The 27,224-nt window shown below is 35.1% G+C and overlaps 1 protein-coding gene across 1 annotated transcript in view; it reads left to right on the plus strand.

Moving 5' to 3' along the window:
• Faf1 (Fas associated factor 1) overlaps positions 1 to 27,224 on the plus strand; it is a 336,330-nt gene that overhangs the window by 77,730 nt on the left and 231,376 nt on the right. The window contains exons 6-8 of the mRNA XM_032890912.1: positions 1,535 to 1,581; positions 10,335 to 10,537; positions 21,028 to 21,119. Coding sequence (XP_032746803.1) covers positions 1,535 to 1,581; positions 10,335 to 10,537; positions 21,028 to 21,119 — 342 coding nt within the window. The remainder of the gene's footprint in view (positions 1 to 1,534; positions 1,582 to 10,334; positions 10,538 to 21,027; positions 21,120 to 27,224) is intronic.

Raw genomic sequence — 27,224 nt, forward strand, 5'->3', positions numbered from 1 at the left:
AGTGAATTTTAAAAATTTCATATTCATTGGTGTTTGCCTGCATGTATGTCTGCATGAGGATATCAGAAACTCTGGAGCAGGAGTTACAGACAGGTCTGAGCTGCCATGTGGGTAGTGGGAATTGAACTTAGGTCTTCTGACAGAACAGCCAGCCCTCTTAACCATTGAGTCATCTCTTTTTCAGCCTCCAGTGGAGATCTTTAATAAATCAAAACAACTAAAGTTTAATGTAGTTCAGTTTATTAATTTTTCTTTATTGATTTTGATTTGTAGATTGTTATGGATGAAATATCTGTCTTCTCTATGCACATAGAGATGTTTCTGCATTTTTTAGAAGCATATACACCTGGATGCACACATGTGCAAGCACACACGGCAACTGATTGTAGTAATGATGTTGTAGATTATTACAATTGAATAATGTATATGTCTAGTCATCACATGTACAACTTGAATGTGTACACTTTTGTTAGTGATCCTTAAACATCACCAATGATCAGTCATATAGTAAGATGCTGTTCTGGCCCTGCCTACCCACCCATAGCAGTGTGATAGGCCTGCTATCATGACTAGCAGATCCTGAGAGGTGAAGTGTGGCAGGAACTGTGAGTGGAACAGATCTCATGTGGCTGTGTACAAGAATTGTATACTTGTTTAGCAACAAACCTTTTTCCTTCCCAAAGTTCCCAGTAACTGCCATTCTATTTGTCTATGAATTCTACTATTTTTGTTAGATATTTCTTATACATTAACTCGTGTATACATAAAGTATTTGTCTTGTGTCTGTGAGTAACTGATTATCTCACTTGGTGTAATGTTTTCACAGTCTCTTTTACAAGTTTTCCAAACACAGAACTTGCAAGAGTTATACTGTTAGTTTGATATGCTTATAATATACATTGTTACATAGAAATGCCTTTTACATTTTTATTTTCAAATGATGTTTGAAATCTTTTTTTATTTGTATACAAATGGCATACTTGAAATATATTAGTTATAGTATTTAGTTGCATTTATATAGAATCATTCTGGCAACTCACCTTTTAAAATCTCAGATTATATTTGAATTATTTGAATATAAAGTAGATGTGTGGGAGTGGGAAGGTAGCAAGCAGAAATTATCAGAAGTATGAAGAGAAGGTCACGGATTTAAAAGAATACTTGAAGAACCAGGCTATGAGGGAAGCCAGTAAACAATTGATCCAACAGTTGACTAAAAAAACTACTTTTTGAGTAATTTTGTTAGAAGAACATAGTTTCAGTTGGTCAATTTCAAGTTGAGCTTACTTAAGGTCCATGCTCCTAGGAGATTCTGACTGGTCTATGTGGGGCCATTGTTATTTGACAGAGCACTCCCCCCCCAGCCCCCGCCATACTGTTTTTTTCTGGTAGAGAAGATGCTTATCATTAAGGGAACATTTGGCATTTTGTTTAAATAAATATTTCAAGGCATATTTACTTCCTTTTATGGTATTATTCATCCCCCTAGTTAAGTTACCTATTTTGTTAAATTCTCTTTGCTTTTACATTGCAGGCAGCTATCAATGGTGTAATACCCCAGGAAAATGGCATTCTACAAAGGTAGGTTATAAAACATTTAATGATTTGATGATAGTTTATCAGAGTGAAGAAGAAAATGTTATCAATTTTCAGCTCAAAAAGGATTTATTTTTATTTTATGTGTATGAGTGTTTGCTTGTATGTATGTAAGTGCAGCATTTGCATGCAGTGCTGGCAAAGTCAGGCCCAAAGTCAGCATTGATACCCAGGAACTGAAACTGAAGATTAAGGTGGTTGTAAGATATGTGACTGCTGGGAACCAAATCCAGGTCCTCTGCAATGCAGTCACCTCAACTGCCGAGCCATCTCCACATTGCTAACTCCTAGGTTTACTTTTTATTGGAGCTTTAGACTTTTTGGTCAATAATACAGGCATTATTCTTTTGTATCATTTGTATTAGTTAGTCTGTAATGTATTTAATTCTCTAAAGTTTCCAGTACCCACTTCCTTCCTTTTTTGGAGCAGAGTCTCTTGCCTTGAGCTGCCTGTGTAGCTCTATCTAGCCTTAAACTATTCTTTCTCCCAAGTGCTGGTCTGACAGGAATAGGAATTCCTATTTTAACCATAAAATCTATATATTTTTTGCTAGTTGGATAATAACAACTTTTCAAGTGATTTGGTGACTTTTACGTTTTAAAGAAAACTTTACCGATCATCCTTCCAGTCCTACGATGGGAGGAGCTGGAAAGCAGACCTGGCTCCATCGCTGCAGAGTAATCCCCACCATCAGGTTGCAGCTCCAGGCTCACTGCAGGTCCTTCCCCTTCCCTATTGGGACAGCCAACAGTCAGGACAGCCTGTAACAGTGTCAGCGACTCTAATAATGACAATCCCAGAGCATAGGACTACTACTGTGCCTGAAATACCCACTGGTAACCTATGGATTGGTTTTATTGGCTTTGTGTCTTTGTTATAGGTAAAGTTGGAAGATGGTTTTAAAAGAGAATTATAATGTTTAAAACATACTTAAAAAGAAGTGGGTGATTTTTTTTTCTTCTTAAAGTAGGATTAAGATTGTGGATTAAAATAACTCAGTATAAAGTCATAGCAGATAAAAACAGTTTTCTCTTCCAAGCATAGTTTAATTTTTTGATATTTGCCTCCTCTGTTTTCTCAGTTCAGACTCTTGGTTTGAGTTTTTGTGGCTGGGACTTCTAAGTCATGGAAGCATGATCTGCTAAGTGCAAATGAGGCAAACAGAAATAGTGAACTAGGAATAGTTGTGGAGAGAAAGAAAAGTGCTATTTAATAGCATAAAAAAATTCAACCTGAATGCAAAATTGTGTTATACTTGGTAGGAAACTGTATTTCAGATGGGAGCAAAAGTCTGTTTGCTTCCTGTGCCATTCTTAGTGATGAATGGAAAGCTATTTTCTAACTCCCCTTCTGAATTTGTCACATATTTGATCCAAAGCAAATATGGCTGATAGTCAAAGTCGGCAGTAGCAGCTTTTTGTTAGTTTTGGTTGCAAGCGAACATTCCGTTAGCTCTACTGAAGCTCTTGTTCAGAAAAGCAAACCAGATAATTACAGGAATTTCCTTCATGCTCACTTTTATAAACTTGGTTTAGAAGGCTTTAGACTACTAAATAACACTCCAATTTCATTTTGAATAAATGCTGTTACCACATTTTGTGCTATTGTTTCCTTTGGGGGGTTTTAGTCAGTGGCTTCTGAAGGTATATTGGTCTTATCTTACATTTCATAGCATTTGCTATGGTAACTGTAGAAATTTCCTTTTCCCTGGACACATTCCATCTCTCTTGTTACAAATGATGTTTTTGGCTTTTTTTTTTATGATGAAAAATTTAGTATCTTGTAGTAAATATTATAGTATATAGGATCTCAATTTGATAAGAGTGGGTTTTTATTAGCTTTGTTTTTTTATGAGGAATGAAAATGTCTGCATAAGAAAAAAGTTGCATCTATTTTCTTTCTATGTTTTTAGTTTTAAAATCACGGTGGATTTTCATAACTGAAAATGGCTCTGTATGTCTGCTGACAAAGGAAAATAAAAGAGGCCTTCTTGTACTTTTTCATAGGGTTAGCACTAAAAGCAGAAGATACAGTGGTAGATGTGTATGTGGTTATTTAAGGGTAATTGTTTTGTAAGTTTGATTTAAATTAAACGTAGTTTATATACAACCAATTTTTAGTTTATACTTTAATAGAAGAGAAGAATCAAATACTTTAGAAATATGTGTTTCTGTGTATTTTTCTTGTTGAGATAAAATATCCCAGTGAAAATACAGGAGAAGGGGCTTATTTTAGGTTACAATTCCAGGTTATAGTCTTACAACAGGGATGTGAAGGCAGCAGGAACTTACAACAGCTAATCATATTACATCTACCATCAAAAGTGGGGAGGGATAAGTGCACGCATGCTTACTATTCATCTTGCTTAATCCACTTTGATATGTAGTCTAGGACCCAAACCCACAAAATGGTACTGCCCACTTTTAGGCTGGATCTTCTCACATCAGCTAATGCAATCAAGACAGTCCCTTAAGAGATAATAGGCCAACCTGGTTTAGATAGTCTCTTATTGAGCATCTTTGCCCAGGTAATTCTAGATTATGTCAAGTTGATAATTTAAAATAACTATCACATTATCCTATTTATATATGTTGAAAATTGTATATTATAAAATATTATCATGAGATATAGACATTTAGCTAGTAAATTGTTACTGAGCAATGTTAGATGTGTTGAAATGTAATTGTCTTGAAATTTTAAAGCTTTTTGGAGTTTATTCTTAGAATCCGCAAGGGTAAAGAGAGAACCATCTCCCACAGTTTGTGCACTGACCTCTATATGATCATTGTTGGATATACTTTGGTGTGTGTGTTGTGTGTGTGCACTGCATGCTCACCCTCCTCCTCCAAACAAAGAAACAAACAAACAAGTAAATATGATTCTAAAAGTTACAAAGGGAAATTAACATTTTTAAAATTTTTTTATTTTATTTTATTTTATTTTATTTTATTTTATTTTATTTTTTTGTGGAAGATCAGTGAACATGACCTTGTATTTTGAGATATTTTCCTTTGTGTAAGAAAGTCGAAATATTGCAGTACTTATTTTAGGTAGGTATTAATAAAGACAGACACTATTATCTATGGTTAAGAATAATAAGGCATGAAGAGGTAGATGATGAAGCTTGGTGTGGGTGTAGGGAGAGTCCTGTGGTTAAGCATGCTTTCTGTCCTTTTTTTCTAGGACTGTTGGCATTAGGTAGCAGAGCTACAATAATATCTTTTCATTGGCTGTGACTTTGGCAAGTGTAGATCATCCACTCATCCACTTATAAGCAACCATCAAGGTTGTATGTGTATATTGGGTATTCTTAATAGTTTCTTGATTGAAAATATTGTGTAGCATCTCAAACTATTTTAAGAGGTAATTTTTTAAAAGAAGGAAATATTATTTAATTACAGTAGTGGAGAGCAGATGTTATGGTAAGCTTTATAAGTTAATAGTGTAACTTTACTTATTCACTAAGTGGCTGGTATTTATCAATTACTTCTTTTATGACCCAGAAAAGTACATAGTATATTCATTGGTTTATTGCCTATATTAATACCTAGAAAAGACAGGATTTATTTTCAAATCTTGAATATTATTATACTTATGACTATATGTTATACCGTGTGTGTGTGTGTGTGTGTGTTTGTGTGTGTGTGTGTGTGTGTGTAATATATACTGTCAATTGTAAGTGCTCAGGCATTCTGGTTTAATAAAATGTCCATTTAAAAAAACCTGAATTGATTTACAAATTTGTCTTGAAAACATGTGGTGGTATTTGAAAGGTATACCCAAAGACTTTGCCTTGGAATAGACTTTTCAAAGTTCAAATAATAAATAAATGCAGAATTCCTATTAACTTTGCCTTTTTCTTACTACCTCCTGGAGCCTGAGTGCTCTGTAGAGAAAGATGAACCCTGCTGGCTGAAATTTAGACTTAAAATAGATTTCTGTATAGATGTTTCTCCCCTTATCGATGTCTCTAAAATGATGCTTATTTTTAACTATATTTTAGTATAAATATATTTTATATATTCACTAATACTGTAACACAATGATTGACATAGTTGTGAACAGTAGAATACAGGGAAAAATTTCTCCCCCAAGAACACATTAAAAAATGCTCCTTTTCTAATTGGATCAGTGTGACAAATATGTTGTGACTGGTCCTGTCTAATTCCTATTGTGCTATTGATCAATGGAGTTAAAAGAAAGTCCCAACTTTGACTATTCCTGTCTTGAAAACATATATTCAGTTCTTTTGGAAGGCAGCGATGGTTCTTGTTTCTTCAGCATACAGAAAGCTGAATTTGCCTTCCAACCATTAAAACAAACAAACAAAAAACCAAATAAAACTATGATGGAGTTGAAATTAGAAGAAATAATTAGTTGTTTATCCTTCTATGACTTATGTGTTTTTTTGTTTACTCTTTATCCTTCTTCATTACCTAACATTGCTCTCTCTTTTTCACCTGTCTAAATTCTTAGATTTTTTACCCACAATTCCACCTTTTTCCAGTGCCTTCATTAATTAGTTTTTGAGACAGAGTTCCCTCTGTCGAGTCCCATGGCTTGCTCTGTAGACTAGACTGGCCTCAAACTCAGAGATCCACCTATCTTTGCTTCTAGATTGCTGGGGTTACAGTTACGTGACTTCACTGTCTGGCTATTTTTATTTTTGTTGTTGTTAAATAATTTTTGATTAGAAAAGTATAATGGAGGAAGTCAAATGATTGTTTGATCATTTTTAAAAAATATTTATTTAATATTAAGTGTTCTGTCTGCATGTACACCTGCATGCTGGAAGAGCACATCAGATCTCATTATGGATGGTTGTGAGGCACCAACAGGATGCTGGGAATTGAACTCAAGGCCGCTGGAAGAGCAATCAGTGCTCTTAATCATTTCCAGGCTTAGGTTGATTTTTTTTAAAAAGAGATTTATTTGATGTATATGAGTATATCATAGCTGTCTTCAGACACACCAGAGGAGGCCATCAGATCCCATTACATCTGGTTGTGAGTCACCATGTGGTTGTTGAGAATTGAATTCAGGACTGTTGGAAGAATAGTCAGTGCTCTTAATCTTTGAGCCATCTCTCCAGCCCCATCGATCATTTATAAATGAAAAAAATATTTTTGAGACATGTTTGTTAAGGATTAATAGCAAAAATCCCCTGATGGGCAATTTTAGTTATATAAAATTAAGGAATTTCATGTGGATTCAATTGTAAGATGTAGACGCACACACATACACACAGGGGCTGGTGAGATTGTTAGCATCTTAGGGTTTTATTTCTGTGAAGAGACACCATGACAATGGTAACTCTTATAAAGAAAAACATTTAATTGTGGTTGGCTTACAGTTTCAGAGGTGTAGTCTATTACTGTGGTGGGATGCATGGCAGCATGCAATCAGATTGGTGCTGGAGGTTCAACATCTTGATCTGTAGGCAGCAGAAGGAGACTGTATGTTCCTGAGACCACAAAGCCCACTCCCACATTGACATTCTTCTTCCAACATGGCCTCACCTTCTCCAACAAGACCACCCTCCCAATAGTACCACTCCATATGGGCCAAGCATTTAAACATATAAGTATATGGTGTCTATATATACTCAAACCACCACAACTGGGAATTCATTTAAAGGTGGAAGAAAAGAACTAACTTCACAAATTGCCTTCTGTCCTCCACACAGGCACTGTAGCATGCCTGTGCCTATACAAACACATGTATACTGTGATGGCTAATGTTATTTATCAACTTGATACCTAGAAAGCAAGCCTCTGGATGCATGCACCTTTGATTATCTGCATTGAGGTTAGCCTCTGATAATTTATTTTAGGATATCATCTTACGTTAATTGATCTGAGAATCTAAAAGTGGGTAGTATGTTTCTTAGGAAGACAATTCTGAGCTCTATAAGAGTAGAGAAGATGAGCTGAGCACAGGAATGCATCCATTAATTCAAGCTTCTGTTCTATATTATAGATGTGATAATACTAGTTCCCCAGACTCTTGCTGCCTTCCTTTCTCTCTTGTGATAGCCTGGAACTTGGACTTAAGAGCTAAATTAAGTCCTTTCTCCTCTAAATTGTGCTTGTCTGTTATTTTAATACAGCAGCAGCAGCAGAGAATTTAACACACACATATATGAACAATTAAAAAATTAAGAACAAATACACAAAACCCTTACATTAATGAATGATATTAAAATAAGGTACATATTATTGTTGGTTTGATATGTCTGTTCCTGGTGGGTTCTTATTGATAGGATTAATATTCACACTGAAAGAAGAAACTGTGTGTGTGTGTGTGTGTGTGTGTGTGTGTGTGTGTGTGTGTGTGTGTGTGTGTGTGTATGCATACGCATGCACATATGCACATGTATGTAAATGTGTTTTTTGCTATAAGAGTCTTGGTTTCTGTTAATGGTCATACAACTGTAGTTGATACTATTAGTTTTTTTTTCTATTTAGTCTATGTTCCTTAATTTTAGCCAACATCACTAGTCAATTTTTTTTTTTAATTTTATTTATCTGAGTGCACTGTAGGTGTCTTCAGACACACCAGAAGAAGGCATCAGATCCCATTACAGATGGTTGTGAGCCACCATTTGGTCGCTGGGATTTGAACTCAGGACCTTTGGAAGAGCAGTCAGTGCTCTTAACCACTGAGCCATCTCTCCAGCCCACTAGTCAATATTTTTAAACTGGTATGACATCACAAACCTTCATTTTGAAAAATCAATATCCTTAATGAATCTGTCTTTTGTTAGTTGTAAATTTCTAGTAATTCTTAACTGGACATGATTCACAAAGTCCTTTGGGGTGCAGAGCCCACTGCATAACAATAACCCAAGGATTTTTTTTTTCTTGGTAATCAGGATAAACTCTAATTAATACTTTTCCATTGCTGGTGGTTTAGTGTCAACTGACATTCTGAATTTCTGACTCAGCAGAATTATTATGAGAACATTATACTCCTGACATCTACAATCTCTGAATTACCATAGTCCAAATTGCTGAAAGGAAAAATGTGATTTTTATTGGGCATGGTGAAAGGAACTACTAGCATTGTCCAATTCTTACTACATTATTTTTTGGTAGTTTTATAAATATCATTGTATTTGGTCACTAATATAAAGCATATATTTTATTCTTTCAGAAGGAGTCTTCAGGGTTGAGGTCGTAGCTTGTAACTTGTATTTAACTAAGTGTTTAGAAATCACTTTTTTAAAGCTAAGAGCTAGCAATAACGTTCATGCGTGGCCCATGAAATCAGTTCCTTAGACATACTGTATGAAGGAAACACTTATGAAGTGTTTGCTAAATTTACAAATGGTGATACTGCAGATCATTGAGGTCAGAGATGATAATTCATATTCCAGTCTTTTTCATTGAAGATAAATGTTACCCATTGTTAATCAGCTATAAGATTCTTGTATATTGTGGCTTTAATATTAGTCTCCTGCATCTTGGCTCAGCTTTTGCTGTACCCATGTCTTCTCTTTTTGGCATGACTACATTATATTAGTAACCCCAGACAGAAGGTGGAATTGTTAACCAGTATCTTGTCACTGTATTAAGAGCATTTTCTTCAATGAGTTGGATGTAGAGAACATTTACCTTAGAAACAAATATTTTCATGTTCAAAAGATCTATTTCCATACCTGTTCTCAGACTTTATCGCTCAGTTCTTCATATTTCTTATTTCCAAATCTTGACAAAATGTCAACGACATATTGTTCCTGATTCATTTTTTTTTATTGGAAAAGTATCATGGAGGAAGTCACAACTTCACTAACATTCTGCAGACTCCCAGATTAATTGAACTCATTCTCAGCAAGGTCATACTTGTTTATAGAAGACATAAACTTCTAAAAGGCCACACCAGAACTTTGTACTTTCCTGACCTCAGTTGGACACTGATAACTGGGCTTGCCATTTTCCTCTGTTACTGCATTAATCAGAAGGAGTTCTTGTACATCACAGTCCTTGTCATCTTTACAAGAATTACTCATCCACTTCATCACTTTAGTTGCTTAGTTTGGTTAAGAAAACAATGATTGAATATAGTTAAATTGTATGCCTAAGTGCCAAAAATATTATAACAGAGTGGGAGGCTGATTTCTAGATTAAACTGAGCAGATTTTTGTACATGTAGGGAAAAGACATCCCCTCTATTGTGTGTGTGTGTGTGTGTGTGTGTGTGTGTGTGTGTGTGTGTATGTGAGAGAGAGAGAGAGAGAGAGAAGTGCAAACACATAGCGTCTTTTTTCTTAACAAAATTCTTTTAAAACCATAAATGAGATAAAAGAGAAATTTTATGGAAATCTCAAAATAGTGTTTGTGATAGAAATAGCAAGTGAAACACTGATTCATTGAGAGTGACTGCGAAGTGTACTTAAAGTTTTTATGTTCTTGGGATGAACTCAGGTCATCAAGTCTGGCAGCAAGAGCCCTTACCCACAGAGCTATCTCACTAGCCAAAGACACTTTTTAATTCTCATTTTGACATTTGACTCACGTGGCAGCATAAAGCAAAAATCTAATTGTAAATGATATAATAGTATGTATTAGCATGGAAAAGCGAGGAATCTGTTAGAAATTTGTTTAAAGGAGGAGAACTTGGCTTTACCACAAGTATATCAGATTGATAGGAATAACACTCAAGGCAATGGAGATGATCCTTGATGATGTTGTGTAATGAATTAGACATAATTTTTTTCTTTCTGTCAACATTTTAGTGACTTTGGAGGTGAGACCATGCCAGGACCCACATTTGACCCAGCAAGTCCACCTGCTCCAGCTCCAGCTCCCTCTTCTTCCGCGTTCCGACCTGTAATGCCATCCAGGCAGATCGTAGAAAGGCAGCCGCGCATGCTCGACTTCAGAGTTGAATACAGGGACAGGAATGTTGATGTGGTACTTGAAGACAGCTGTACTGTTGGTAAGAATTACCCTCATAAAGCCTTCTAAAATGAATAATTCTTTAGGCAAATTCCAAGTTTACATAATTCTTTTCCTTTGAGCTGATTATCAACAAGAAGGGAAAGAAACACATACTTTCTCATACAGGTTATTGTGTTCTTAATTTGAATATACATTGTGATATTAAGGTAAGTTCAAGAATAATTATTGATGTACTGTTTTAATGGCTTTCATTGTTATTTTTATGTGCTTTAGCCACTTCAAAATATTTATTCTAAGATACTACACATACTTGACAAGCACTTGACCACTGAGCCATACAGCTCTGTATACTGTCTTAGAGTTGCTGTAAACTAAACATCCAGGAGCTTCAAAAAAGGCTGGAATTTAATTTGAGTTCACTATATACCCACTTTCCAACGGAAGCATCCTTCATACTGTTTCATACTGTCATGTCTGTTTTGTGCTGCTGCAAAAGACTACATAAGCACGAGTAATTTTATTAAAAGCATTAACATTAATTTTCTTATATTTCTGCTGGGAAGTCTTAAGATTAAGGCACTTACAGTTTGGTGATACCTTCTATCTGCTTTTAGGATAGAATTGGTGCTATATTCCCTAGAAAGGATGAGTACCGTGATCTTACATGAAAGAAGGGCAAAAGTGATGCACTTTAACTTAATAATCTCTTTCACAGAACTGGGACCCTTGTTGCCTAAATTACCCATTAAAAGCTCTGATTCTTGCTTTTAAATTAAGATTTTTATTTTGTGAGAATCTCATACATGAGTAGTTTACTTATGTCTTTTTACTCTCTTCAGCTTCTCTCATGTTCTCTCTGCTCTCTTTAGTTCGTGACCTCTATTTCTTTAGTTATTATTGTTTCATTGACCGACTATAATTCATCCAAACTGTCTTATAGGGCAAACATTACTATGTGATAGGTACTACTCATACATCTCTTCACAGTCTGGTTATGTTTGTTCTGGACTGCAGTTACTCTCTCACAATGAAGTGGATGTCGGTGGGGACTTGTGTCATGTCCTTTTCTTACTTTCTTTTGGTATAAATATGGAAGGCATGGTAGCAGAGCTATTTGGACTTAGTAGAATGTTGTTCTTTTGCTGTGTTTGAGTCCCTAAATTCTAAGAGTTGTGTCACTTACTGTTCGGATCTCTTGTATTTTCATCTCCTTTATTTCAATTCAGGAGTTTGTTTCTTTGATGTGTAAGTAAAATGATTTCTCTATGTAATTTACATGTGTTCATTTATATTTTCTATAATGAGATTGCTACACTTTTTCCAACATACAAATCCCCAGTGCGTATTTAAGTTACTTCCCGTCTCTCACATTGTATTTGCTTTACTTTTGTGGAAACCTCCTGCTTAGTCTTCAAGATCTCATATCTAATCTTCTCCTGTGACGACACAGTTCTTAACCTCCATGGATGTTCTAATTTGAATACTTTAAAAATGAATCCTAAATATCAATTCTTTCTTGTGTTTAAGATTTCCTTACAAATGTTTACTTTTCAATCTAGAAGACCAGGTCTTTCTTTCTCCAGTCATAGTATTTGGCACAGCCATATCTCTTGAGGGAATGAGTGGCAAGAAGATAGGGTATATGTTTATATATTATATAGATTAGTTACCCAAAATAGGACATTACAAAATAGACATATTAAATTTTGTGACTTGCAGTAGAATTGTTATAGACCATCATACTGTTTTCAGGAATTGAATAAATCTTAATTTCTTTGTAGAAAATGTTGCTCAATAAGATAATTCTGTTGTTTTGTTTTTGATTACCTCTTAGATGGAACAAGATATAAAAGTAAGGCTAAAATTCAGTCAAGAAAGTTATACCAGAGTGACACCTAGTGGAAGCTGCATTGACTGGTTAATGGTTTATTTCTCCAGTTTCAAACCTAAAACCTTCTGAGTTTTATTTGCTAATTTTGAATAATTTAAAGTCATTTTAAAGGGCTTCCTGTATGAGATAATGTGATATTCTGAGGACAGGGATTTTTATGTGTTAGTGTGTGCTCAGGATCTAGCAATGGATTTTATGCCAGTTATTTTGTTTATGTTTTTTCTATCAGTACTGTGAACAAACTTGAACTTTCTGGATCCATTTAGCATGGCCTTAGTTTCATTTCTAGAAAATAATAGATCTGTTATTAAGTTGAGCCATTTGTTTCTCCTCCCCACCTGCTTTTAATCTATTTTTAAAAAGCTATGTTTATTGTTTAGTTTAAAAGATGAGCTTGAAAATATAAACATTTAAAGCATTTACCACATGCAGTTTCACCCTGAAGAAGTTTACATTTTTTAAAACCAGTTTTATCCAGAATCTCTGAATTTCATTTGTGATCTTGACCCTGTGAATGACCTAACCAGAGATATGTCTTATGAATAATAAGCACCAGGTGAATTTTTTGGGGGGAAGATTTTGTTCTTACCAGTAATTGCAAAAACAGGAGGCATGATTGTCTTATTTGCCTGGCAAAGATACTGTGAGGGTAAAATGACTGGAGAGTACATAGGATGTATAGTTAAAGATTTACTTTTGAGGAGTATAGACAGTAAATGTTTGTTACTATTGATATATATATTTTGCTATTTTTTGTCAGATGTTATGAACCACCAAAATGTAATTTTTAATCCTGAGTTAGCAGCACAATGAATACAAATTGAACTGATCTTAGTATGATTAGAGCCTTATTTACATAATTGAAATTAAAATTGAAATTAATTTAGTTTTGTGCTCTTGACTAACATTTATTTTTATACATGTGTTTAATATATATACATATATCTCCATGGGGCATAATGTGGTATTTCTGTTCATATATACATTGTAGAATAAACAAGTCAGGTTAATTAATATCGATCTCATGTACATATAGATGATTTGTGGTAAGAAAATTTAAAATTTATTTTTAAAAGCTATTTTGTAATGTGAAATACATTATTAACAATATGCACTATAGTGTACTATAGATATTTTGGAATTATTCTTCCCACCTGATTGAACCTCTGTTCCTTTGGCTGACACTTTCTCTTTCATTGCCAGTTCATTTCTCAACCTTAATTTTCTCCTACTGTAGCAATCACAATTTTACTGTCTATTTCTATATGTTTTCTTTCTTAAATTTCAAATATAATCTGGTTATGCATAATCGTCTTTTTGTGTCTGGATTTCTTCACTTAGCATAATATCTTCCATATTTATTCTTATTGCAAATGACAGGACGAATAGTATTACATTGTATACATACATATACCACATTAAACAGTACTCATTCATCTGTTGATTGGCATTTATATTACTTTCATTTCTTTGCTTCTGTGAACATGGATGTATAGACATCTATCAGTAGACTGATTGCAACTTCTTTAGGTATTTTCTCAAATGAGATATTTCTCTACCTAGATTTACATTTTAAAATACTGTTTTTATTTTAAATAGGGAAATATATGAAGAAATAAGTGTCTTCCTCTTTTTTTAATTCTGGCTTTCCATTGTGATCAGCTTGATTGTTGTTTTGTTAAAAACTTACATTTTACTTTAATATTGTTCTTTCAGCTTTATCCATCATGTCAGCATTTGTTATCTTTCAAGCAATACAACAGTCAGAAGAATAGACATTTTTCCTACTATCTTCATTTTCGTTTATTTTTTCAAGCCTGCCCCTCCCTTCCTTCCTTCCTTCTTCCCTCCCTCCCAACCTCCCTCATTCCTGCCTTCCCTCTCTCCCTCCCTTCAAAAAAAATTTTTTTTAAACAGTATTTCTTTGTGTAGCCTTGGCTGTCTCGAAACTTGTTCTGTAGACCAAGCTGCCCTTCAACTCACAGAGATCTGCCTTCCTCTGCCTTGGAATGCTGGGCCTGAAACCTTTTCTTTCATTAATTTTTTTCTTGATTTCTTCCACAACAGTTAATTTTTTCTATTAAAGGAGGAAATGCACATAATAATGACTATAATAGTAATAGAATAGTAAAATATGATAATAGTATAATAGTAATTTTCCTTTCCTAGAGTCTTCTATGTAGTTGTTAATAAGTAGGAGATCTACATTTAACAATTACTGAAGGTTATAAATTTTTTTCATGTAATCAGACAGGCCATTCCATCACAGATGTTTGTTGATCAGTTTATATGTAATAATGTTCTAACTTAAAAAGATGTGTACAAATAAGGCAGTCCTTGTGTAGATGGCTTTCATGATTTGTGCTGAACTAGAAGGCTGGAAATAAAAGAAGTAAAAGTTACTACTCATTCAGTCATTCATACCTTGCACATACGCACAGTCTGTTTGCTATCAGTTGCTGTGCTGCAGGGTTTACCCAGTCCACAGTAACATTTACCACAGTACAATAAGGAACATTCTTATCTTTGTCGCAAGTAAATCGATGTTTAGAAGCTTTCCAAGTCAGGAATTCAGTCTTTGACTGATTCTAGAATACAAATTTTCTAACTATGAAATAATTTTTTTAAAAGTTCTGTGGGGATGTTGAAGGGAGGTCAATTAATTCAGTTTCAATTAAAAAAAAAAACTGGAAGGGGAATGAGCAGGTTTGTGGGAGTAGCCATATGAAATTCTAGAGAGGACCAATCAGGCTGTGACATATGAGTCATATGTTATGTGGGCAAAATGGAGGAAAGTATATTGTAGGCAGAGGAAGAGCACAGATCAAGGCCTGAAAGTGGTTTATGTCTAATGAAGAATAGTACTTATGAGCATAAGGTTTGTGTTTAAGAGTTTTAAAATTATATACTATTTGAAAAACATTTTTAAGAAAATAAAGAGGAGCTAAACATTGTAAGAAAATACTAGCAAAGCATAAACCTTCTAAAGAACTTTGTCCAGAGCACATGAAGAGCTCTCAAAATTCAAACTTCATAGGACAAGCTAATATCAAATAGACATGGAATCAAGTAAATCTTTTATTAAGGAGAGGACAGACAGGATATAATTGACAATATGTTCAAAGTCATTAGTCATGGGAAAAAAATAAACTAAAGCACAGTGAGATGCACTTATGTACAAATTAGGATGAATAAAATATAAACTGAATACCAAGATCTGCAAAGAATGCACAGCAATGGAGGACTTATTCATTGTTGACAAGAATATAAAGTGGCAAAACACTTGTGAAGTAATCTAATAATCTTATAAATTTAACCATAGACTTCCTATATGACTAAACACTTTTATTCCTAGATACTTACTCAGATGAAAGCATGCACACACAGAAACTTGCAGATGGAAGTCCATAATTTCATTCGTAAGAGTCCCCGAATAGAAAAACCTCAACTGTCTTTCTAACTAATAGGTCAGCAGCTATGGTGTAGCTGTGTAAGGAGCAGTCACTCTAATGCTGCAGGCAGTGTGGAGATGAATCCCATTCCATAATAATATGAGAAAGGAGCTATACACTGAAAGTGATTTATATAATCATGCTTCTGGTTTTACATAGTAAAGCATATGTTGAAGTGAAGCTGACTTTTTAAAAAATGCAAAGGCTAGTGCTAAGGAATATAGTATTCACTCATCCAATCAGTATTTTGTATTATGATAAGGCGCCTGTAGTTTATACATTGTTGTTGTACCATCAGTTTCAAAGAACCAGAGGAACCTGTCCATTACACTTTTGAGAACCACTGTTTTGAATACTTCTGAGGAAAGCATGTAAAGCCATTTCAGAGATGAGTCTGATGCACACAAAAAGTAAATGCCTGCCCAAATGAACTTCCATACTTTTAAAAGATAAACTGCTATATTAAGACAGTTATTGAAGGAAGTAAAGTCTTTACATTTGTCATTATTCACATACTACTAGATGCTAGCAGAATACAAATGTGACCTATAACCCAAAGAAATAACAATATAAAAACACATCTATAAATATTAGAGATAGTAGAACTAGAAAGTTTGTATTTAAAAACAAGGCTTATGAAGATGCTTAACAGTGCAAAGGAAAGCAAGACACTAATAAGGACAATAATTCAAAATACTGAATATTAAGGGAAAAATTATGCACCAAACAGAAAATCTGTCATTAAAATTTTACTCATGATTAAAGGGAGCTGGCTAGGTGAAGATTCAACATGAGCGAATCTCCAGCACCCATGTTAAAAAGCTGATCATAGTTGAATGTACCTGTAACCCTGGCATTTGGAAGTAGAGACAGGCAGATTCCGAGAGCACTCTGGCCTGCCTTCCTAGCTAAAACAGTGAGTTTCTGATTCAGTAAGAGAACTGATTTTAATGCAGTAAGGAAGAGAGTAATAGAGGAATACAACTGATGTCTTCCCTGGCTTCTTTTCTGCATGTGAATGTGCAAGTGTGCGTTTTTCTTCCTTTTTATACTTCACAAAACTGTTAAGACATAATGAAGTAAAGAAAATACTGTGTACAAGAGCAGAAGTTAATGAACTAGAAAATTTGTAAGTCATAGAGAAAAGGAACAAAACTAAAAAGTTTTTGAGGTTAATAAAAATCAGTTCTTGCTAGAATGAACAAAGACTAGTGAAAACATAGATTATTCATGTTGGAAAGGAAAGATACCTGAACACTTGACTATAAGGTTTGTGTGTAAATGTGGGTTCACTATATTCCAATGTGTAAGTATTTAATGTGGATATCAAATCTATAAATTGAACTGAAAGTTTATACCTTCCTCCCAATAAAACCTCAAGTGTAGACAACTTTATGAGTGAATCTAACATTTAAGAAAAATACTATCAGTCCTTCACAAACAGAGAAAGATGAAACATTTTTATAATTATTTCATGAGGCCAATATTGTCTTGATAGACTAGAGAGATAGTATAAGAAAAGAAAATACTTTCATTCTTTACTTTTTCTTCGTGTGTGTGTGTGTGTGTGTGTGTGTGTGTGTGTGTGTGTGTGTGTGTGTGTGTGTGTTTTGTTTTGTTTTGAGACAGGGTTTCTCTGTGTAGCCCTGGCTGTCCTGGAACACTCTGTAGACCAGGCTGGCCTCAAACTCAGAGATCACCTGCTTCTGCCTCTTCAGTACTGGGATTGAAGGCCTACACCACCACTGTCCAGAAGAAAACATTTCTTAAAACAGGGTGAAAGGGTGACTTGATGAAGTTGACTTCTGACTTCTACATGCATGCTTTAGCATTTTGCCTTCATCATATACACAGTAAAAAATATTTTATTAAAATAAATTTTATTTAAACCTAAAGATTTAAAATATGTCAGGACAAGAACATATGTTATTGTTAAATAATCAAGGAAAATATTCAGTAAAAAGGAATGAAATCCTATTATCTGGGGCTAAGTGGATGGAAATACTATAATGCAGAAAGATAAAAATAACATGTTTTCTCATATGGTCACCAACAAAGCTGATCTCATAGGAAAAGGGAGAATAATGAGAATTTAACAGAATAGTTTAGAGATAAAGAAAAGCAAGGGAAAGGAGAAAAGTTGGTATAGTGGCTTTATTTTCTGTTTCACTGTGCGTGAAACAGAAGTATTTAGTTTTATTTTTGGTCTTATCCAGGCTTTCTGCAAGGAATAATGGGGGCTTAGACCTTACTCTCCATCCTATTAAGAACTTCTTTTAAGTCAGGAAGCCTGCATGTCTTCAAGAGTATAAGAAAGAAGTGTCTGGTGAAGGTAACTTTAAAGAGCAAAGCACTGGGCAGCCTTGCAGATGTATATGTCCAGGCAAGTACAGCTCTATAAATAGCACCTTTATCCACGAAAGAAAGACCATGTTTATATGTGTTGGGTTACGAATATGACTGACTTTTCTACTGTTTCCATAAACAGAATATTTGTCAGTAGTGACATTTTTGGAAGTTAAGATTGATTTGGGCTTCTACAAATGCCATTTTGAACCAGAATTCTCCCCCACCCCTAACCCCTGATGGCTAGTCACTACCTAAAATGTATAAAATGACCTAAAAATTTAAAATTTCATTTTATTGTGTGCGTGCCTGTGTGTGTGGTGTGAACATGCCATGGTATGTGTGAAATGGTCAGATGACAAATTTAGAGAGATGTGTCTCTCCTTTTACCATATTGATACCAGGTATCAAATTTAGGTCTTCAGTCTTGACAGTATATACCATTACTAATGGAGCCATCTTACTGGCCCAGTCTTTACTCAGAGAAAGTAAAAAGAAGTCCTTGTGGCTATGAAAGATTCTGTTGGGTTGTTGCTGATTTAAACAGTTGTGTGTAATATAAAAGTCTTTCTCCTATTTTCGCCTCATGGGTTTGTTTTCCTGGTTTTAACATTTAGTCTTTTATATTTATTCAGTATAAAAATGGGATTATGTGTTATTTTACAATTATAGATTAGCAGCAAGGCAGACGGATAGATTTAAGACAGATTTGGACATTCTGAATGATCAGCTTAAAGCAGTGGAATGCCTGAAACCTACTTATATGTTTGTAGGTAGACTCGATTTCTACAAAAGAACTTGTGAATCAGTGAGAAAATTGAACTTCCTTGGTGTATCTCCTCTCAGTCTCCTACAATACCTTGTCCTTTAATTTAATTTAATTTTAGCCTTTTATTTTTTTGTCTTCACTAAAATGATGTTCTTGACTGTTTTGATTTGAATGTCCTGTGTAGTCTAGCTGTGCTTTGGACTGGTTTCAGGTACACTTAATGCTGCATTTACATTTTTGTCTGCCTGATAAGACCATCAGCTATTTCACTACTGTCCCCTTCTCCCTCTTCTGGAGCTCTGTGATGTTTCAACACAGCTTAATTTGTCTTCCAAAGCATATATTGTCTTTAGTTTTTTCAGTTAAAGTATGACGTCTTGTTTCATCCTTATACCCCATGGGTAGATGAACTGGGCAGAGCTAGCCTCTAATTTATAGATGCTGAAGTAACAAAAGCAAGTGATTTTATTTCTTCAAGCAAACTGTTAATCTTAATTTTCATTGCAAAATGTGTTTCCTTTATACTGAGGTACCTTATATTTTCTAATGTATGTACCACTTCTGTCATATGCTGAGCACATCGTAGGTATCTGGGCCGTAAGGGGTTTGGAAATTAGAATGTTCACATGAGATTTGCCTTTTGGCTATAAGTTACTCAGTTATTAGGATGTCCACATGAGATTTGCCATTTAAATATACTGTTTATTTACTGCAACATTTCTTACAATACCTTGATATTATAAAGATTAAGGTAGTCTCATGTAAACAGACATCTCACCAAGGGAAATGGAATGGACAGGAAATGCTGCAGGCTTCCACTGGGGAATCCTATCTGGGTGAGGGTGCTTAAGGAGGGAGTTAGAGCACTTAAGACCAATGTCTGCTATGAATTACTTCAGCTGTGGCAGGCCTAGAAGATGACTGTTGGAAGTTCCAGCAGGCCCTTGAAAGCCTTGGCCAGCAGCTAGTGCTGACAGACAGGAGTGTGTGAATTCAGCAATGGTCTGGGAAACTGAACCAGAGCCTCACAGTAGCCAATCTCAAAATCCCCTTGCTTGTGGGAATTGGCACAGAGCTTGAGATGTTGTATTGGGAGCAAGGCAGTACCATCTTTTCTATTAGTTAGGCTACCAGGGTTTACAACTTAGGGCTGCTTCATTAACATAGTAGAACCTGCCTTGGGATTGCCTTAAAGCAGAGCTGCCTTGTGGCTGGCCTGTATCTTGCAAACATTATATTGTTATTATTATTATTTTTATTGGTTATTCCACTCATCCACATTTCAAATGCTATCCCGCTTCCCCATCTCCCCTCCAAAAACCCCCATCTTCCCCTCCCCTGCCCGCCTTCACAAGGGTGCTTCCCTACCCACATACCCACCCCTTCCCCACCATCCTAACATTCCCTACTCTGGGGCATCAAGCCTTCACAGGACCAAGGGCCTCCCCACTTCCATTCCAGACAAGGCCATCCTCCACTACACATGCATCTGGAGCCATGGGCCCCTCCATATGTATACTCTTTGGTTGGTGGGAGCTCTGGGGGCTCTGGTTGGTTGATATTGTTGTTCTTTCCTATGGGGTTGCAGACCCCTTCAGCTCCTTCAGTCCTTCCCCTAACTCCTTCACCTCAGCTCCTTTGTGCTCAGTTCTGCTCAGTTCAGTGGTTGGCTGCAAGCATCCACCTCTGTATCGATAAGGCTCTGACAGAGCCTCTCAGTCACACAATAGAGCTTCACCTAGGTTCTTAACAGTATTGCTTGTTAGTTTGTTTTGTTCAGATTCTTAACCACTATTTCTTTTTTGAAAGCCATGCTTTTATAAAAGGGAAGTTCATGATTAGCTACGTATAAATGGTGAAATATTTTTTGTTGTTTTGTAGCCCAAGTTTTTCAATGGAGCAGCATTTTGTTTGGTAAAAAATTTAAATTTGGAGTACTTAATTTTTAAGTGAATTTTATTCATCAATAAGATGTCATTGACTCTAAATTGTATGGAGATATTAATGTCCTGATATAGTCAACTATTGTTGTTGCCTTGTTAGTTACATTTGTTCTCTTATTTGTACAGGAGAGATTAAACAGATTCTAGAAAATGAACTTCAGATACCTGTGCCTAAAATGCTGTTGAAAGGCTGGAAGACTGGAGATGTGGAAGACAGTGTGAGTTTCTTAATTGACTAGAAGCAAAAGAAAATTAAGTTATATGATTAACTGATGCCTAAAAGTTGTTTTTTAGCTTTGCGTGTTTGCTTGTTTTATGAGACAAGGTCTCATGTTGTACAGGCTGACTTGAACTTCTTTGTAGCAAGGATGGTCTTGAATTCCTGGTCCTCTTGTTTTATTCCCCCTTTCACCCCCAAATACTGGGATTTGGCAGGTGCCACTATGTGTATCCTGAAAAATTACTTTGGGATAATTTACATATGTTAGAAGTAAATTTGCTTGTAGTAATTTAGTTTAATTTCCAAATAATATTTTTCAAGCTAAATGTTTTGTATAAGCCAGTAATGGTTTTAAATGAGTTTAGGTATGCAAATTAAAACACTATGTGGCATGTTTTTCCTATTTCTAAGTATTCTTTTTTTTTTAGAAGGTTGGTACCTTTTTGAGAGCATTTACCTTTTTCTCAAACCTCTTAGGGTATCTATCAGTGAGTGCCCTGGAATAATAATTTACTGACCAATTATTACTGGCGTGAGAGAAGTCACATACACTGTGTACATTTATGCCAAGTATTGCATATGGAACAAAGATAATAGGAAACTTTTAAAACTTGATGGTAAGAATATTTCTTCATTTCCTTGCTTAGTGGAAGGTGCATGGAATGAATTACTATCTTGAGAATTTACAGAAGGTACCATAGTTTTCAAGTAACAGTGGCTCAGCCTCATGTATAAAATACTTCACTTTTCTTTCTTAAGAGATAGCAGGAATGGAAAGAGAGAAATGAGTTAGTGTTAAAGTTTGTTATGTTTAAGGTAGAAATAATTATGAATTTTCTTATACAATTACTGAGTCTATATTTCTATGCCAGGCATAAATAAAATCTTTTCATTTATTATTTTATTAATGATTTGTGGGTAAGTTGTGCTTATAAATCATATTGTGTGTGTATGTGTATGTGTAATATATAAATATATATATATATATGTATGTATGATATACTTAGTTGGTATTATGTTTCATCAAGATATTTACTAGAATTTCAGATTCTAGGCAAGAACTTTAAAGTTTTGATACAGTTAATGTTGTACTCTATCAGAGTCAGCAAGACTGTTTCGTATAGTCAGCGAGTAAATATTTAAGCTTATCCAATCTCTGTTACAACTAACTATTCTGCTCTATTCCTGAAGAGTGAGAACACCTCTGATAATTTGTGCAAAGTAAACATAACTCTTTTTCAGTCTAACGTTACTTATGGACACAGAATTTTAATGTTATAAAATTTTATGTCATGAAATATTTTTTGATTCCTCCCTAATCATAAAACTATTTTAATTCTCACACCATACAAAAACAGTTTGGTTTGTCCTATGTCCTTAGTTTGTTGCTTCTTGGTGCTATGTAGTGCTCAGGTTGAAATCAAGGGATGTGTACATAGCAGGGGCAGCTTAGGAAGCTGCTTATTAATTGATTCTCACTCCTAGCTTTTGTCTATTCTGATAAACAGGGTTTTAAAGGGTATAAATGAGTAATTCAAGAACCTTGATAAAAATAAACAGCAAGAATGAAATCATCTACACAGTTTCTTTTTAATTGAGAAACCTGTGGTAATCTAATAATCTGTCCACTTTCAGTAGATTACTAATAGAAAGGTGGTCGTGTTCTTATGGTGTTATTCTTTTTAATTGGCAGTCCTTTGGTTACAATACCTCCAGTTACTTAACATAATTTTTTCATGTAGGATTTCTGTGGTTCTCATGCCATCTTTTCTTCCCCTTTCTCTTCTTTCTTTCCCTTTTCTCTTTTCTTACCTCTGTTTTTTGGTTATTTGAGACAAGATTTCATGTAGCCCAGGCTGGTCCTAAACTCATTGAGTAGTTAAAGATATCTTTGAGTTCGATATCTTTCTGTCTTCACTTCTGTTCTGTACAGTCTGGAGAATATTCTACAGTAGCTCTATTTTCAGCTTTGCATGAGTGTTAGAATTTGCAGCAAGCCAAAGTAAAAGAATAAATAACAAATGATAGGTACATAGACAGCAGGGCGTCATCAGATTGGGTACTCATAACATTCAATGGAAATCATCTTGAGGAATTCCCTTTAAGGAAGCCAGCTGAGTTCTCCATCCAGAGAATGCCCTCAGGTAGACTTTGAAGTAAGAGGACAAATAGGAGCTGTCAGAGATGCATTGTCAAATTGTGTGCTTGCAACACCTAGCAGAAATTGGCCAGAAGCTATGTGGAGCTAGCTCACAGTCGAGTTTTTCAACTAAGTTCCCATTGCTGGACTTGCTGCTTTTCTTTTTCACAGTAGTCACTTTAATGCCATTGATGAAATAGTAACAACTGCTGCACAAGTCTCACCTTCTAGCTGTTTTCAAGGACAAATGTCTTTACCTTTTAGTCTGTTTTGCTATTCTCTGCCTAACACAGTGTTTGGGAGTGGGTGTTCAGCCTATTTCCAGACCTTGCAAGAGATTTTGAGACATTTCTGCATGATCTGAAATTATGGGGACAGCCCTGCTATCCAAGCCAGCCTTTCAGATGAGCTCAAGCAACACGAGGCATTTTACACCTAAAGTACATTTCCCCTTCCCAGGTATTGGAATTATGGATGCACAGTCACCATAAGCAACTCCATTCTCACATATTTTAATGGCATCTTAGACAGACATGCCTTAAAGTGAACTCTTGATTCTCTCCTATGTTGGTTTTTGTTTTTGTTTGTTTGTTTGTTTGTTTGTTTGTTTTACCAATTTGGTAAAACAAAAAATAATGTGGTTGTGAGTCTTTCCTTTTTTCTCATAACGCCTCACAAAATATCACAAAGTATACTTTGGTAAGTCCTACTGATTATATTTCTAAAATATTTCTTAACCAAGAATACTTTTCAGTATTTTTATTGTTATTGCCTAATCAAGACTGTTAGTATCTCTACCCAGACTAATGTAATATCACCATTGTTTTCTTAGTTTCTTTTTATGGAGACTTCTAGTTAACTCCCTGCTAAGCAGCTAGAATGATCTTTTAAAAACATGAATTGAAGAACATTGCTCTTTTGTTAAAATACAATTTTTATACTTTTCTCAACTTTACAAGTGCCCATTGAGATTTTCTACCCTCACCTTCCATGCCAGGGCTTACTTAAAAATCTTTTACTAGGATGGAACTTTTTACATAGTCCCTGGCAGATCCTGTTCAATTCTTTGGAACCATTATTACCTCTAAATCTTTGCATAAATGGCTCTTAATATCTTTGAGTTTTAGTTTTATACTACCTGTGCAACAGGCATTTCTCATCGGGCTCTCATTCCATAATTTCCCATCATATCAGTATAAGAAGAAGAGGGGTCATTATCTGTTTCTATCACTAGTGTATATAGAATTGTTGATATATTGGTATCAAATAAAGGTTCACAGATGAATGCATGAATAAATGGCCTAAAGAAAGGGTCCATTTTGTTTAATCATGCCACATGTGTTTTCACGGGGAGGACTTGATGGAGAATCTTTGGGTAGTAGATTGACAAAAGTAGAATAATGACTTGATTTGTGCTAAGAATATTTTTTAGTTCACAAAGTAATAAAAGAAAAAAGGTAAAGATAAAATTCCTGTGTATATGTGTATGCACTTTTTTTGCATGCTATCATTATTGAGAGAACACACCAATTTAAAATGTGTTCCATATTTAACATAAAATTTCAGATTTTTTTGTGTTGTGGTAGATTATAATCTTATAGGTAATTGTGTATTGTGTTTGTTTTCAAACCACGCACCATAAACCACTAATAGGTTGTGAAGTTAATTAAATGGGTAATAGACATAAACAAAAAGAAGAAGTAAAAGAAGTGGAATACAACAGAAATGTCATTCTAATGTAAATAATTAGGGTATTTATTTTTATTTAAGACTGCACTTAGTAAGATGGGCCCTCTCATGGAGCAGTTAAAAGTTCTTCCTGTGGCCTGCTTGGGTAAGATCACCTTTCTCTAGGTGTCTTTTTCTCCATCTGCAGAATTAAGGAATCCTTACTGAAGGATTCCTTAAGCACTCCTTGCTTTTTAACACCTACAGCCTTGCCATTGTTATTTGTTTTGACTCCCGTGAGGATTGACTTTGCTACCCTTTACCTGTTGAAGCCAATCATTGTAAGGAGTTTGAGGTTTCCACGTCACTCCTTTCCTGATCTTCATAGACTGTACATTCTATACCTGTCTTATCTTTCCCTCCTCTACAGTGCTGTAAGCTTTTTTGCTATGTGCCGTGGAACTAATCCATCATTAGCAAAATTACTTTTATTAAACTCTTTCATGTACATTTCCTTTTCTTCTTGTGAGTGAAAGCCATCTTCCTCAAGAAGTTGGTTCCTTTGTAGTCGTCTTCTTTTATTTTGGCCATTCTCATACAATTGGAATAAGTAGCAAAATATGTGTCTTCATTTTTAGCTCCAGATCATTACTGTCTTTCCTATCAGAATTTCTTCAGCTTTGAATTTATGTCCAAAGGGTATATCTTTTTGATAATTTAATGGAGTTATCATCCCCTGCTTCTTTATGATTGTTAACTTCTGGCTTATAACTACTCTGACTTAATTCTTATTAATTTAATTCTAAATTCTAGCAAGACTTAGACAATGTTTTAAAAAAGATTTACTTTTTTGCTTATGTCTATGCACTTGTGGGTATAGCTGCCTCCAGAGGCCAAAAGAGGGTGTTGGATCCCAGGAGATGGACTTACAGATGGTTAGAAGCCGCTTGGCCAAGGTACTGGGAACCAAACTCTGGTTCTTTGCAAGAGCAGCAAGTCACTTAACTGCTGAGTACTCTCCAACCCTCCTATCAATTTCTGTATCTTATAAATTATCGTACCCTGGCCACTTAATTCCTTGGACCTTCTCCCTACAAAAATCTTTCACTTTATTTTGCTTCACTCATTTCTGTATGCTTTTAATATTCTATTAACAATGGCAGAAGCTTTCATCTTAATTTCAAGTTCCTTTTTCTCTGAATAGTTTTCACCTTTTAATTCATTTCTTTTAATATTCTAGCTCCAGCACTTCTCCAACTTATGCCTTCAGTCCATTATTTCTGCCATTATTTTAACTTAAAAAATTACATTTATTTATTTGTTTAAACATTTGTACTGGCTGTTTTTGTCTGAAGTGCTCTTTCTCTATGTAATTTTGTTTGTTGCCTTGCTACTTCAAACCTTCGCTCAATGAGCATAGTCTCTGATTATCCAATTTAAAATTACGAAGCTCGCCTAACTCATCGTCTTCATCCCCATTCCCTGCCTTATCTTTAGTTTAAAACAAAACACAACAAAACTACCACCTCCTAATTGTCAACTGAATAGATTACTTTAATCCTACTAAGACATAAACGCCTCTCCCTGTACTCTTTTTCCCCAAATAAGGACTCTTAGGTTATTGTAGCTACTCTTATGATTAGGGTGGTCTTGGTACAGAGGGGTAATGCAGTAAAATTCAATGAATTAAATGCATGCCCTGAGTGCATGCTGTGGAAATGAATTTCCTAACGTGTATAGGTGTCAGAAAGCATGTTAGCACGAGCTTACCATAAGATTGGGAGTCTAAAAATGTCTGAGTTTTGTGACAGTGAATAGATTAGTGTATGTGGGTGTAAGTAAACAGTGAGTGAGGTTAAACAGAAAAGCTCTCTAGAGTTAGAGTAACGTGACCTAGAGTCTACGTCAGAGTCACATAACCTCTTAGGCTCAGCTCCTTATCATCAAGAATCCTTGGTTTGAGGCGCCTTCAGTGATTTCTTTCCCTAGGTCTAAAGCCTGCATTACTGATTTTTTCCTCAGTGTACTCGAGTGGGGAAATGGGGGACTCTTAGTTGCGCTTGTATCTGTATGCATCTCTTATGAGCTAAAAGCTTTCATCATGCTGTAATGCTCAGATTGTATTAATTTGCAGTAAAAATAGAAGAAACAAGATGGTTTGGATTTAGTCCCTCTTCTGTTATATTTAGAAAATTACCAAAAGGTGGAAGAGCAAGCTAACAGTTGCACAGCATTCAGTAAGTGTAAGCATTCCGTATGTACACAGCGTTTATTTTTGTTTTCTCTTCTTCTTTT

Source organism: Rattus rattus, chromosome 1, assembly GCF_011064425.1.
Source record: "Rattus rattus isolate New Zealand chromosome 1, Rrattus_CSIRO_v1, whole genome shotgun sequence".
In the NCBI taxonomy this organism is placed as follows: domain Eukaryota; kingdom Metazoa; phylum Chordata; class Mammalia; order Rodentia; family Muridae; genus Rattus; species Rattus rattus.